At 37.1% G+C, this 16,812-nt stretch overlaps 1 protein-coding gene across 1 annotated transcript in view; it reads left to right on the forward strand.

Annotated features, from left to right (window-relative positions):
* LOC106867431 (DNA ligase 1) overlaps positions 1-16,812 on the forward strand; it is a 125,388-nt gene that overhangs the window by 74,974 nt on the left and 33,602 nt on the right. The window contains exons 9-12 of the mRNA XM_014912306.2: positions 5,640-5,735; positions 9,374-9,430; positions 11,788-11,960; positions 14,648-14,712. Of these exons, the coding sequence (XP_014767792.1) occupies positions 5,640-5,735; positions 9,374-9,430; positions 11,788-11,960; positions 14,648-14,712 (391 nt within the window). The remainder of the gene's footprint in view (positions 1-5,639; positions 5,736-9,373; positions 9,431-11,787; positions 11,961-14,647; positions 14,713-16,812) is intronic.

The raw sequence follows: 16,812 nt of genomic DNA on the forward strand, positions 1-16,812 counted from the left end.
TCTCTCTCTCTCTCTTTCTCTCTCTTTCTCTTTCTCTCTCTCTCTCTCCCTCCCTCTCTCTCTCAACAATTAGTTCATTGCGAATTTCGAAAGAAAGGAACTCAGCTTTTACAGCTTTAAAATGTTATTAGGGTATTTTAACGTGTATAAGGAACCCCTTTTTTTGTGCCAAAAATTAGGTTAAAAATGCATGGATATTATTAAATCCCTTACAAAACCTTTTTCCCAAATTGTAAGCCCCCAAAATTAGGGGGTTCTTTATACACGAGAGTTCCTTATACACGTTAAAACACTGTATATCCTAATTAAATCGAGATTTCTGCTTTAGTTTTCGCATTGAAGAGTTAAGTAATTTCACTTCTCATTTAAATATTGTTCTTTTAAAAGAACTCCATGTATCGCACACCCACACACACATACATATATACATCCTACAGGTGTATTTATGTTAATAGCTATAATGGACTAGCAACTCAGTTAAATGATATATAATTGGTGTAACTAGCTTAAGTGCGAACACACAAAACTCTCAGCCCTTGAGTCACTCTGTTGCTTCTGCTGAATATCAACTAGTGTTTTATTTAAATGTCATATATATATATATATATATATATATATATATATATAGTGGTGGAGGATTTCCATCATTCAACAATGAGGATTCAATTGTTCGATCAACTGAATTACCTGCTCTTGAATTGATGTGTAAATGTAAGTGGCTGACTATTCCACAGACCCTTAACATAATTTTCAGAAAAAAAAAAGAGGAGTACTCAATGTATGGTGTAGAGTTTATATCAAGTACCAATTTATAATTCACTCTGTCACTCCTCAGTTTCATGCACATTGCCAGTTCCCTAGCATTCAGACAGTATTACACCCAACTACACACACTTATAGACACAATTGAAAGCTCTCTCTGTTCCCCCCCTCACACACACACACACACACACACACACACACACACACATATACATACATATATGTTATATACATATATACACACATGGCTCAGTGGTTAGAGTATCAAGCTCACAATCACAAGGTAGTGAGTTTGATTCCCAGCCTTGGCTGTGTTGTGCTCTTGAGCAATACACTTTACTTCACATTGCTTCAGTTCACTCAGCTGTAGAAATGAGTTACGATGTCACTGGTGCCAAGCTTTTGCCTTTCCTTTGGATAACATTGGTGGCATGGAGAGGGGTGACTGCTGGTCTTCCATAAACAACCTTGCCTGGACTTGTGCCTTGGAGGGGAACTTTCTACGGGCAATCCCATGGCCATTCATGACTGAAGGGGATCCTTTTCTTTACTTTACACACATACATATGTAGTATCATGTTTACTTTCCCTGCTTGGATGTGTGTTCTTATTTAGAGTTAGCTCTTATTTAAAGTTAGTTCTAAACATGAATTGGAACTCTACATCTCCTTCATGCATTTAATTCTGGTATAGCATCTATAACTGGATGCCCTGCCTCACACCAACCACTTGATAAAGTCTACTGAGTGTATATTGTTATGGCACCAGAGAAAGAGAGAAAGAAAAAGATTGTCGAGTTCTCTCGACTTTATTTTACTTCTATTGTTTCCAGGCAAATGTAAGCGATTGAATTGAAAAAAAAAAAGAGTTGTTACTAAGAGGGTGATAGAAGAAAATGTATGAGTATGAGTGTGAAATAGAGTGAGAGACTGAGAGGAAACAGCATGTCAGCTCTCTCTCCAGATTTGCTTGTAACATCTTGGCATTGAAACTCTTCATGGCAGTGTGCTTGTTGTGCACACAACTGAAGATTGCTTCGATGTTTTTGTTGATCTCTGTTCCTGTCTTTCTAAATCCAAGTTGATGTTATAAAGCAATTAGTGATGATGATGATGATAATGGTGGTGGTGGTGGTGATGATGGTCATCACAACAATATAGTAGCTGCAGCATTGCTGTTGATGACGATGATGATGATGTTGATGCTGCTATTGCTGCTGCTGCTGCTGCTTCTAATAATTATTTAACTCCTGTTCTTCCACTTTAAATTGAAAAATCATTGTCACCGTTTGGTAGGGTGATGGTGAACAAGACAAAAGAAATGCCTTGAGGTAATTAATGTTGTCTCTGTATATTTGAGTTCTAATTCCATTGAAGTTCTTTTTTTTTTCATCCTTCTGCAGTCAGTTAAGTATATATCAGTCAAGTGAAATGTGTGTGGTGGAGATGCTCTATATGGTTGCTTGACTTACTAGAGATAGTAGTCAAATCTCTACTCATCATCATCATTGTTTAATGTCCGTTTTCCATGCTAGCATGGGTTGGATGGGGTCTGGGAGGCCAGAAGGCTGCACCAGGCTCCAGTCTGATCTGGCAGTGTTTCTACAGCTGGGTGCCCTTCTTCATGCCAACCACTCCATGAGTGTAGTGGGTGCTTTTTACGTGCCACCAGCACAGGGGCCAGAGGAGGCTGGCAATGCCCACGAATGATTGGTGCTTTTTATGTGCCACCAGCACGGAAGCCAGCATTGGCCATGTTTGGATGGTGCTTTTTACATGCCACTGGCACAGGGATCACAACTACAATTTCCATTTGATTTTCATTTTGATGTTGATGTACTTGACTCAATAGATCTCCTCAAGCACAGCATGTTGCCCTACAATCCAAGGTACTTTTGAATGGGCTGGGGCTGGTTATGTGAAACTGGTGTAGGATACAGCCGTGAACTCACTTTATTTGCCGGGTCTTCTCAATCACAGCATCTCTCCAGAGGTCTCAGTCTTTCGTCATTGCCTCTGTGAAGCCCAACGTTGGAAGGTGATGCTTCATCATGGAAAATGAAAGACACATTGCATAACGTAGTTCTAGATCCCCTGTCCTTAAGAATAAGAAGGGATGGTCATGACAAAAATGTCTTTAACCCTTTTGATATCAAATTCCCTGGAATTATCCCTGGTTCTATGATACCAACTTCATATTTTAACCCTTTAGCATTCACATGATTCTGTTATTTACATTTTCAATTAATCATGCATCAATTTGTAGCTTTGAGATTTTGATGAGGTAACTGTTAATTTTTAGAATGATATTGTAGGATTGGTGTGAGAGGCTGGATCTAGCCAGTTTGAACATAAAACAGGTAAAATATTTTGGTTGGATATGGTCACCTTAAATGCTAAAGGGTTAAAGTGACCTAAATTAAAACCTTCTGTCAAAATTTTGTTATTTGTCTCAAACATCTACTTAATAATGACAAAGTTAATTTATTAAATTCTTCATTATTTTTGAAAATTAATTGAAACAAAAGCTGTGTAGTTTGAGAGAAATATGGTGAAAAAAAAAGGGTAAAACATAGGCCTGCTTTATCAGGCCTGCCCTGTGGTTAAGCAACAACAAATATTATATTCCTTTTGCATATTGGAAATCATTTCAATTGGCTCTACCCAACTTTACTCTGTCCCATCTCTATAAACGTTTGATTTCATGCCAGTGTGCAAAACCATTATTATTTTATATACTCCTCTCTGTGTTTGTCTGTATTTCTTGATATGTTATTGCGAAACAGATTCTCATTTCAACTGACCGTCGATACTAAACGCATGACTCAAAAGTCAGTTATTTTCTTTTGGTTTTTCACCAATTCCATCAAGCCTACGTCAGCAGTTATTAAGGCTCATAGAATTTTTTATTCAGTTAGTTTTTAAAAAGAAAAACAGAGCAAGAAAAATATAATACAATTGATAGAGTCGGTTAAGTTTTTATTTATTTATTTTCACCAGATGCCTTAGTGAGAATGCACATTGGCTTGTCTGCATATGTATTACATGCATTCTGTCTGTACATTTGCATCATTTTGAATACATTTTTTTCCTTTCTTTCATCATTTGTATTTTCCATAATCATTTTTACCTCCATATATATTAAAATCATTCAATTTCAAAGCATGTAATATGTCCTTTTTTTGTTGTTGTTGGTAAGGCTGGTGGGGCATTCATTCTTGTAAAGAAAAAACAAAAGAAAGGGAGAGAGAGAGAGAGAGAGATCAAATGTGATATAATAATTTAGCTGAATGATTCAAAATTGTAATATTCGAAAAACCTTTTGATTTTCCTTTTATATTTTGTGTGTATGGTTTTGCTGCTTTAAAATTCTTTTATTTCTATTTCCTTAAGATTAAATCTCTAACTGTATTAAGAGTAATTTTATTAAAAATAATATTCCATGGTCCAATGATGAGTGTTTAATGTTAGGTTTACAGTACTCATTAATGTTTGATGAATCATTGTTTTGTCATTGTTTATTGGAAGAATATTCTGTATAGTGTTCTGTATGGTGCCATAATTTGGTTTTTATTATTTTGGATGTTTTAGAATGACATAAATTTATCTATTTTTGTAAAAATAATATTCTTATCAGGCACATGGCTTGTTTCTGTTGTCAGGAGATATAATTACATATCAATTATACATACCTTTTTTTGTGGGGATATATAACCAGGCATGGCTGTGTGGTTAAGAAGTTCAATTCCCAACCACATGTTTTCTGGTTCAGTCCCACTGCATTGAACTTGTAACCCTTTTTGTTAGTTGTACCACTGAACTACCTGATAAAATTAATTATGTAAACAATAAGCAGGACTGTAAAGCTACATAGCTTTTCTTAAAGCATAGCCATAGATTCAAGTCCCTGTCATATCTTGGTTGTAGGCTACTGCTGGGAAATCTCTTATTCAACTTATACCCTTCCCCAAATTTGCTAGCTTTGTGCCAAATTCGAAATCAATATGTTATTAACACATTAAAGGTGGCCTAGTTGTCATTTAACCCCAGGTCAGCCCTCATTGAGTTGACCTGTGATCAAAGGTGTTCCAGACATGATCATCTTATTTTACTCTCAAAGAGTGCTTCTAGGCCCACATTATCCAATGTGTTCATATGTTTTTAAGATGGAAGGGTGTAGTTTTATGAAAATTTGACTGCCATTTCTAATAGGTTGCATAAATACATACAGGTTTTGTCAGAGGCCCAGTTTGAATGTTTGTATTGAAGAAGTCACTGAAAGGTCAGATGGTATTACTGGTGGCAGTGGTAGTGATGTGTTAGACCTACCACCTGATTCACCATTCTTAGAAGACAAACTTTGATGACATCTATCAATTGATATTTTGACTATTATTATGTTTTTCAAGATTCCTGATGGGGATGGTCATTTGTTTTTTTTTGTTTTTTTTTGCCAAATAAGTGCTCGCACTATATATTATTTCTTCATTTCAGATTTATTATTGTTCTTATTTTATTGTTCTTTGCTTGAAAATCTTTTGTCACATATCCTGTGACCTCTTCAGTGACTCTCCATTGCATGTGTCTCCTCCTGTTCTGTTTAGCCCATTCTCTAGTTTAAGACAGAATGGAATAAACAACAGGAGAGGAAACATAGGATGGAGAGTCATTGAGGAGGTCATAGAATGTGTGACAAAAGATTTTCAGACAAAGAACAATAAAATAAGAATGATAATAAATCTGAAGTGAAGAACGAATATATAGTGCTTGTACTTATTTGGGAAGAAAAAAATATATATAAATGTCTGTCCTGAAATATAACAATATATGTCTCAATTCCTTTTATCTAATTTAGCTTTAAAATTCTCTCACTTGCAGCAATGGTGAAGTGAAACCTGTAGAGGACAAGAAATACAATCCAGCTGACAGTAAATATGATCCCATCAAATCAGCCTGTTGGGCCCCAAAAGCAAAGTAAGTAGCCTTATTGCTTGTATCATTGTATCACTTAACCATTTAGCATTTAAACCGGCCATATCTGGCTTAAATATTGTACCAGTTTTATGTTAAAACTAGCCAGATCTAGCCTCTCACACCTATTCTACAATGTTATTCTAAAAATATAATCACATCATCAAAATTTTGAAGCTATGAAATAAAGTATGATTAATCCAAAAGAATGTGAATAAATAAGCATTACATTTGACAGAGTGATATTAATGCTAAAAGGTTAACCCTTTAACGTCAAATGTTCTGCTTATTTGTTCACATTGTTTTGAATTAATCACACATTACTTATTTTTAGAATTCTGAGTTCTGGAGTAGGTGTGAAAGGCCAGGTCTGGCTGGTTTGAACATAAAATAGATTGAATGTTTGGGCTGGATATGGCCAGTTTTAATGCTAAAGGGTTAATGTGTACTCATTATGTATATGATTGGGGAATAAATGTCTACCAAATAAAACTCTGACCCATGCAAGCATAGAAAGGTGGACATTAAATGATGATGAGGAGGATAACGATGATAATAATTAATCTGTATTTTGCTACCTCCGTCTACTCCTGTCTGTGGTAGACTGAAAAGACTACAGGTGCAATTTGTTACTAATGTAAAAGATTTTAAAAAAAAAAAGCTGTTTGAACTGGTAACCTTATAGTATATATTCAAAGTTGTTCTTGATTTTGGTCATAGCCAGTATTTATCATTACCATCATCGCCAGAATTTCTCTTTACATTTCACAAATACCAGACAGTTAACAAGATAGTTATTCCACTGAAGGTTGATTGTGAGAGTTCAGTACATTATTCCTCACAACTAAATATTTATCTTCTGATGATATTTATTACTTGCTTTTCATTCTCATTGCTCTTTCTGGTTTTCCTCAGTTGATGCTGTGTGATATTGATGATGTCTTACCAAGAATATATCTTCAGGCTTCTATGGTTCCGATTGTATAACACTTTGTTTTTGGCCTCTTTTCCTTCCTGTTTTCAAAAGTTTTCACACAGACAAATCTGCTTCTGGTTATCTGTTGACTCACATTGCAAAACTATACTAACTAGTCAGCTCATTTATTTTCTATAAGATAGTTGCATTGTTTCCAATTCCTTTTCACCATAACATTTATCTGTGTGCAAACAGACCTTTACAAATCGTAAACACCTGACAGTTCTTTACTGTTGTAATTTAATGATGTCTATTGTATGAATAACATTGTGTGTCTGATTCTTTTGGAAGTGTATTTGGTTGATGTTTGAAAACTACCCATTGTGTATATATGTGCATGTATGTAGATACTTACATTCTTGTAGCCATACAAATGCATTACAACTATAGAAACATTTTGCATGTGTGTGTGTGTGTGTGTGTGTTTGCAAATAACCAATTGAATATGGACATGTTTATGTATGTGTCTATATTCACTTATATAATTGAATAATATATTTTTAATAACATACATAAATGTGTGTAGTGTGTGTTTGATTCAGTTTATACATTACTTTAGTGATGCTTGATTACATCCACAAAAACACACTTGTGCACTCATTTACATATACACATACACACACCTGCATATATGCACACATGTGCAGATGCATGTATAGTAATATGAGAGAATTATGTTTATATCTGAATGTGTTTTTCCCTACATAGTACCAATTAATTCAATCACACATTCTAATTTTTGCCTTACATTCATTCAGATATGTTACCACTCCAAAGTTTGAGAATTGAAAGGTTAGCCCAACATAATTTCAACCTAGATAGGGAAGCCATCAAGCCATTTGCTTTCTATTCAAATTGAAACAGTCCTAAAATCTGTGTTACATTCCCTCATTTCTCTCAGTTCTGTGAAGAATTTGGTACAGATGCAGTTTTCCTTATGAACTTAGAATTGTCCTTGATACATTCTGAAATAGGCTACCCATTAAAAACATTATGAAACTATAGAATATGAGAGAATTAATGATTTACTTTGGCAAATATTTGACATTCTCCAAGGCTTTTTGTGTTTTGTTTGCTTTGCTAGCTTACTCCTTTTGATACTGTCTAGCCTGAGACTACCCCCTAGATTTATGATGATAATTCCCTGTTTTAACCCTTTCGATACCAACTAGCATGAAGCCTATCCCTAGTTTTATGATAGAAATTTCTTACTCTAAAGTATTAAAACCTTCCATCAAAATACCATCTTTATGTTTGAAATACCTGTTTAATAATGACAGTTATTTTATTTAAATTCTTCAATACTTCCAAAATTAAGTTAAACAAAGATAATATATTTCATTGGCAATATGGCAACAAAAGGGTTAAAGTGATCTAAGTTAGAAGCTTTCATCAAAATCTTATGTCTATTTCTTCCAAATACCAGTTTAATAAAGGCAAAATTATTTTACTAAAGTTGTCATTATTTTCAAAATTAATTGAAACACAAGCAGTGGATTTTAGCGGAAATATGTCGACAGAAGTATTAAAGCACCACATCAGATCACTTTTTATTCAATGTTATTGTGTATAATCAATTTATTTTGACAGGTTAATATCTCTAAAAATGTTGCATTTTATATTATGTGCAAAAAGCATCTCCAAGACAACTGAACCTCATTAATTCAACAAAGCCACCTGATTTATCTTCACTGTGACTAAAATAACAACTTTGTCTTTGTTTATTTCATGAAAGTATTATAAGTTCATCATCATCATCATCATCATCATCATTTAAGATATGTTGTCCATGCTGGCATGGGTTGAATGGTTTGACCAGGGTTGGTAATCTGAGGGGCTGCACCAGACTCCAGTCTGATTTGGCACGGTTTCTACAGCTGGATGCCCTTCCTAACATCAACCACTGAGAGTGTAATGGCTGCTAGTTGCATGACACCAATATTTAAGGTTTCTTAAAGTTCCATTAAGCAAATCCGCTTGTAAGGCTTTGTTTTGGCCTGAAACTTTAGTGGAAGATACTTACCTAAGGTAGCTTGCCATGGGACTAAACCTGAAATGAATGTGTTTGGGAAGCAAACTTCTTACCACATGGTCATGTTGTTTGCTACAAATATAAATGTAGGTCCTTTGTCATTATATATTTGGACTACATACATCAAGCTGAATCTTTTAGCTTAACGCTTTAGCATCCAGATTACTCTATCAAATGTAATGTTTATTTATTCATATTGTTTTGAAGTGATGCTATGTTATCTTGTAGCTTCAAGATTAATATAATGTGATTGTTTATTTTTAGACTGGCATTGTTAGGTAAGAGTAAGAGGTCTGATCTGGCTAGCTTGAGCATTAAACATGCAGAATATTTGGGGCCTGATATAGCCTGTTTGAATGCTAAAGGGTTAAGCAACAAGCTCTCTCAGTTTTTCTCAGAATGCTTATGATTAGTCCATGTTACTCTGTAAGGAGTATAGAGCCAGAAGCCTGGTTTTTTTACAGGATTACTCATTTGTACAAGCTGAGTGGACTGGAGTAATGTGAAATGAAGTTTGTTGTTCAGGAACACAATGAATTGCTCAGTCCAGGAATGAAAACTACAATCTTATTAAGCCACGTGCCCCCACTTCAGAATGATTATAATTTCACGAAATTTCTTAATCGTTTTTAGGGTCCCTTATTTGGCTCTGGCAAAAACATTTGAAGAAATTGAAAGTGTATCTGCAAGGTAAGAAAGTTTCTCTATTAATATGTCTATACTGACTGGTTACTTTTATAATTATTATAATTGTTGTTGTACTTTTACATTATTTTTTTTACCTCAATAAGTTAGGATGGAATAAGTTTGGAGCTGAGAATTTTATTTATAACGATGGCTGTTTTCCTCACTTCTCTGTCAACGTGGAGGCGCAGTGGTTAGGGCAGCAGACTCGTGGTCATAGGATCGCAGTTCTGATTCCCAGTCCGGGCGTTGTGAGTTTTTATTGAGCGAAAACACCTAAAGCTCCACGAGGCTCTGGCAGGGTATGGTGGCGAACCCTGCTGTACTCTTTCACCACAACTTTCTCTCACCCTTACTTCGTGTTTCTGTTGTGCCTGTAATTCAAAGGGTCAGTCTTGTCACACTGTGTCACGCTGAATATCCCCGAGAACTACGTTGAGGGTACACGTGTCTGTGGAGTGCTCAGCCACTTGCACGTTAATTTCACGAGCAGGCTGTTCCGTTGATCGGATCAACCGGAACCCTCGACAGAGTGCCAGCATCAGCAACTATCTGTCAACAGTAAATTCAGAATGGCTCCCTCCTATATATGAAAGTTAGGTAAAGCAAAATGATGTGAAATGTATGTAAAATAGGTGTATGTTGTGAAGAGTGGTTACTAATTCAATGAACATGCATAACTTTATTAGCCCTTAAAATTTTAGAATCATCTTTTTTAATAAACATATGTGCTTCACTCTGTAGGCAAATCAGAAAATGATTCTCATAAAGTTTCAGTACTTGAATCTTGTGAATGAACTTTTCTAATTTAGGGAATAATTTACTCAAACAAGTTACTCAGATATATCATCTGCATTGTTATGCAATAGTGAAGTGAGTTACCACATTTAACTCTTAATCTCCTGTGGCACTTTCTCTGTATAAGTCTGCCAATTCTGTTAAAAACTTAAGATGAATGAAATACAGTTAATCTACAGGGTGTCCACAAAGTCTGGGTACATGGAGTAAATAAAATCATAACATAAACAATTAAATATAAGAAATAATAATTTCTTAAAGTATGTGTTAATTCCCATGTGGGTACATGGAGTAAATAAAATCATAACATAAACAATTAAATGTGAGAAATTATAATTTCTTAAAATATGTGTTAATCCCTATGTACCCAAACTTTGTGGACACCCTGGAGTGTGAAAAACATAAAAATATATAACAATTGCATGAATTTGGCTGAAATTTATTAATGATATAACGATTATAGGTGTATATTATGAATGTAGATTTTACCTCTTATTGATTTTCATCTTTTGTCATGTTGCTTTCACCTGGCCAGATAGGTTGAATACAGTTAAGTTGATTACACATAGATGTTTACTCATTTATTTACAAGCTGTCATTTCCTGAGTATTGGCTTCCTGTCTTAGAGCTGAATTTATACTTCAATTAGCCTCTGTAACTTGGAAATTGTGCAGCTCCCATTAGGAAAAGCATCCTGAGATATACCATCAATCCTTCATTCAGAGGTTTTGTAGGGCCAAGCCATTCATCGGTATTTACTTTTGTTATACTAATTACACATTATACTAATTACACATTTGAGAGTTATGCGTTTTGATCTACAGATCTCAAATGTTATAGTGACAGATCACAATATGCTGACCTCTTGGTTGTTTGCTCTGTTATCTCTTGTATTTGGCCATATGCATTCCCTCTTACCTTGTGAAAACGTCACAAATAAGTGGAAGTTGGGGTGGGGTGACCCTTGTCATCATGGTTTTAATTTGCGTCGTTCATTCTCCTTGATATGGTAGCTCTATTTAACATCCACTTTTCCATGCTTGCATGGGTCAGTCAGAGTTTATTGATGCAGATTTTTTACAGCCAGATGCTCTTCCTTTCATCAGCTTCTCCTGTTGCCAAGCAAGGTAATATTTCTCCATGGCCAGATGTGTTTTTCACAGCACATTGGAAACAAACATCACTTGTATGACGATGATGTTTGCTTACAACCATCACATGATGTCAAGACAAGGGTACATGCACACATAGTGGGATTCTTTCAGTTTTCATCTACCAAATCTACCCACATGACTTTGGTTGGCCTGGAGCTTACAATACAAGACATTTGTCCAAGGTTCTGCACATTAGGAATGAACCTGAGACCATGTGGTTGGGAAGTAAATTTCTTTATCTCATGGCCCCATCTGCACCTATTAGAAAAAAATCTTTTAAATCACCATTCCAGTCTGAGCAATAGCATTTGCTAAGCAATAGCATTTGATGACATTATTTATTTGTAGTTTGAATTGGGATTACAAAAATTTTGCATAATAATTATTTTTGCTTGTTTTTTCCTTTCACAGGTTAAAAATGATTGAAATATTGTCTAACTTTTTTCGTTCCGTAATATTACTGTCACCTGATGACCTGCTCTGTTGTGTGTATCTTTGTCTGAACAAATTGGCTCCAGCCTATGAAGGAATTGAACTTGGTATTGGGGAGATGGTCTTGATGAAAGCAATAGCACAAGCCACAGGTAAGTTCTGCTTCTATTTTCCAAGTAGTGTTTTTTTTTTTAGTTTTTGTATCACTTAAAAACCACTGGTGCAAGTGACTCGTTAAAAGCACTGGTGCTGGTGCCACATTAGAAGCATGGGTGCTGGTGCCATGTAAAAAGCACCAGTGTTGGTTCCATGTTAGAAGCATGGGTACTGGTGCCATGTTAAAAGCACTGGTGCTGGTGCCATGTAAAAACCACTGGTGCTACTGCCACATAAAAAAGCACTAGTGTTGGCGGCACATTAAAAGTGCTGGTGCCACAAAAAAAAAAAACACTGGTAATGCACCTTGTATCTTGTACACTCTGTGAAGTGGTTGCTGTCAGACTGGGCATCAAGCTGTAGAAACCAAGCCAAAATCAGACTATAGAACTTGGTGTGGCCCCAGGTCCTGCCAGCTCATGTCAAACTGTCCAACCCATGCCAGCTTGGAAAACAGACGTTAACAGATGATGATGATGATGATGAATTAGCGGTATAGGAGCATCAGGTGTTATTGACCAGTACAAGCCCTTCCACACTGGTGAGATTAATGTGGCTGATGTTCAGCTTAAGCATTTATAGATGAATGTTTGTAGGAAAAGCATGGGTAGAAAGGAATTCCTAAGGATTTTCATCATCAACATCATTTAACGTCCGTTTTTCATGCTGGCACGGGTTGGACGGTTTCACTGAGGTCTGGTGAGCCAGCAGCTGCACCAGGCTCCAATCTGATCTGGCAATGTTTCTACAGTTGGATGCCTTTGCTAGCACCAACCACTCCGAGAATGTAGTAAGTGTTTTTTACGTCCCACCAGCACAGGAAACAGTCAGGCAGACTTGGCATCGATTACGTTTGGATTGTGCTTTTTACATGCCACTGGCACAGGAGCCAGTCAGCGAGTACTGGTGTCGGCTACATTTGGATGGTGCTTTTTACATGCCAAGGCATGGGAGCCAGTCAAGGGACACTGACCACAGCTATGATATTGGTTTTACTTGACTCAACAGGTCTTCTCAAGCATATCATATCGCCCAACGCATCAGGGATACTCTTAACTGGGCCGGACATGCATGGCTGCGATCTCACTTTAGTCGCCAAGTCTTCTCAATCACAGCATATCTCCAAAAGTCTCGGTTTCCTGTTACTGCCTCTATGAAGCCCAATGTTCAATGGTCATGCTTCACCACCTCATCCCATGTCTTCCTGGGTCTACCTCTTCCACAGGTTCCCTCCACAGTTAGGGAGTAGCACCTCCTCAAACAACTATCCTCATCTATACGTAGCACTTGACCATACCAATGCAGTTGTCTCTCTTGCACACCACATTTTATGCTTCTTATGTTCTCTCAGGGCACTTACACTCTGTCAATGTATGCACGCAGATATTACACATCCAGCAGATCATACTAGTTTCATTTCTTTCAAGCCTACGCATGTCCTCAGCAGTCACGGCCCATGTTTCACTGCTGTGTAGCATGGCAGTTCACACACATGCATCATACAGTCTGCCTTACATCCTGAGCGAGAGGCCATTTGTTGCCAGCAGACATAGGAGCTTGCTGAACTTTGCCCAGGCTAGTCTTATTCTAGCCACTTACACTCTCAGAGCAACCACCCCCACTACAGACATTCCTGGAAAATAAAAACTGTGGAAGTCTTTTACGTGAAGTCTTGAAGGTGAGAAACAGTAAAGTTGACTGGAAGAGGAAGAGAGGCAGATTGGATGGGTGAACGTGGTGGAGTGGATATGCAGCTAGATCAGGAGAGTAGAGGCTGTTGTAGATACAGGAAAGGAAATTGTCCTCTAGATTATGTGTTCAAATCCTGCTAGAGTCAGTGTTGTCTTTCATCTTGGTAGAATCAAAATGAATAGATAAATAAATAAAGAACTACAAGTACTGGGTGTGATTCATCCAGCTGCATGCCCCAAGCAAAATGTTGTGGACCTCTAGCCCTTTCCCCCTCGTCTACCTCCCCCTCCCACCACCATTAAGTTTAATTTACAATTCTCTCTTTTGATGCAAGCATGGTTGTATAGTAAGAATTTTGCTTCCCAACCATATGGTCCTAGGTTTAATCCCATGGTGTAATACCTTGAGCAATTGTCTTCTACTATAACCCTGGGCCAACCAAAGCCTTGTAAGTGAATTTTGTGGATAGAAACTGAAAGAAGCCTGTTTTGTGTGTGTGTGTGTATCTTTATGGTTCCTTGTTTTGATGTTATGTGATAGTTGTGAACAATATTCTGCAAGAGCATCTCTAGCAATTGGGAAAATATTACTTTGCTTGAAAAGGGTTGAGGATTGGCAACAGGAACAGTGTCTGACCATAGAAAATTTACTGCAAATAAACTCCATCTGATTCATGCAAGATGGGAAAAGTGGACATTTCATGATCATGATGATGATGACAACAAAGACCACCACCACCACCATCACCACCATAGTAAATTGTGCACTATAAGTAGTTTATTGTCTAAAACACTATAAGCCTTGTATATTAACTTGGATTATCTCAGTAGAAAATTATGACTATTTTCTAATAATAATGGGGACATTTTTGTATTCATTGTTATTCTACTTGTAGCAGTAATAGTGGTAGTTTTCTCTGTCCTCCTCCTCCTCCTTTCAATTATTACTCATATCTGCTACTTTTTATGTTAATTCTTGTTCTTTTATTTAGGACGCAGTGTGGATAAAATAAAGAATGACGTCCAGGAGAAAGGAGACCTTGGACTGGTTGCGGAGGTGAGATGGAGGTTTATGTTTTGCTTTTCATTTCGTTGTAAATAACGTTCTCTCAAGTGGCTGGAGCTGACTTAACTTGTTGTAACTAAGGGCAACAATGTAGTTCAGTGAATTCTGTGTTTGAATTCAAACCCAGTTACAAATCCATTTCCATTGTCTTATGCCAAATCACATTGGTTTGAGGAGCTGGACAACTGGTACCATGCCAGTTTTACGTGCTTAAGTTTATTGGACAATCAACATCATCATAATCATTATCATTATCATCATCATCACCACCACCACCACAATCATCATTATTGTTGTCATTATTATCACCATCATCATCATCATCATCATTGCTGCCACTTCCACCACTACCACCACCATCACAGCTTTAGTCTCTGTTTTGTTATGCTAACATTGGTTGAATGGTTTTACAACACAACATAAAGATCCTTTCAATGAAGCGGCTCTTATTTGTGAAACCCAGATCCTGGCAGCTAACATTACCATGTCCTCTCCTGCCAAGGGTTTAATTCCATGTGAGCACACAAGCTAATGAAAAAAATCCTCTACATGGTAGCTTGACTTACAAGAACTAGCAGTCAGGTCTCTAGCAACTCACAATTTATTGTCATAAAAAAAAAAAGAGGTACTGGATAATGTAGTTCTAGGAAGGGTAAATAAGGTAAAGAGTCCCTTCAGACATAAATGACCATGGCATTGCACATAGAAAGATCCCCTCTGAGGCACAAGCCTGGGCAAAGTTGTTTGTAGAAGGTCGGCAATTGTCCATGCATACCAACCTCCCCTGTTCACACCACTAATGTTATCCAAGGGAAAGGCAAAGGCCAATACAGTTTTGCACCAGTGATGTCGCAACTCATTTTTACAGTTGAGTGAACTGGAGAAATGTGAAATAAAGTGTCTTGCTCAAGAACACAACATGCAGCCTGGTCCAGGAATCAAACTCACTACCTCATGATTGTGAGCCTGACACTGTAACCACTGAGCGGTAGGAATACTTTCTGAAAAGCAGATGGGGTAGTTGTAGTTGGAATGTCTCTGATCACAAATCTGCTTGATCAGGTGATGTGAGACACAGAATCCCAGCCAGCAGACAGCATTCTTCACCTAGCATGTGTCATCAGTTCACATCACATGTGCAGCTGTGTCTCTCCAGCGTGCAATGGTTGATGTTTTTTATGTTCATCAGATATGGCGATGTGGTAGAAAGTTTGCATATCAACTGAATGGTTTAGCATCTGCCTCACTGCCTACCACCTTGGGCAAGTATCTTCTGTAGCCCTAGGCCAACTAAAAGCTTTGTGAGTGAATTTGGTAGATGGAGACTGAAAGAATCTTTTCATGTGTATATATAGATATATAGCAGTTGAGCATCCATCATCGATAAGACCAAGGAAGGTTGAAATCATGTGATCTGCTGGTCTCAGCTCTGGAGATAGCAGGGATTTATCTCCCTGCTAGCAATATAAACAAGAGTGCATTTTGCACCTAAAGCCAATATGAGAGTTTCTCTCTTTGTATTTACCACAGTATAATTTGTTCTAACAGAACATCCATGTTTAAGTGAGGGTGAATATGTGTGTGTGTGTGTGTAACTGTCTCCGTGCTGTGGCATCATATGCTAGTTGTAGGCAAGTGTTACCATCATGCAAGCAATGTCCTTCATTTCCAATCATGCTTAACCATGAAGAAATAATTTCTTACTTGGAAGTAGGTGAGTGTTGGTGACAAGAAGGGCATCTGATCGTTGAAAATCTGCCACAACAAATTTTATGTGGGCATACAGCAGAAGTGGACATTAAAACAATGATGATGATGATGATGGCGGCGGTGGCGTGGTTTTTAAAATTTTTTTTATCCACATGTTACTCTGCCAAGAGTATCTAGCTGTGAGACACCAGAACTACATATGTGAATGTTTGATTCTGGGTTGCTTTCAGGTGTTGTCATAGCCTGGTGCTACTATTCTTTATTTATGATTTAACCTTAGACCAAAGTTTATTGAGCAGACATAAGATAGCTGTGGCTATTTTTTTCAAGATAACTTGGTATGATGAAATAGTATTTGGCTGCTGTTTCCAGCAGGTTGAA

The sequence above is a fragment of the Octopus bimaculoides genome, chromosome 1, assembly GCF_001194135.2.
Source record: "Octopus bimaculoides isolate UCB-OBI-ISO-001 chromosome 1, ASM119413v2, whole genome shotgun sequence".
Taxonomy (NCBI): Eukaryota; Metazoa; Mollusca; class Cephalopoda; order Octopoda; family Octopodidae; genus Octopus; species Octopus bimaculoides.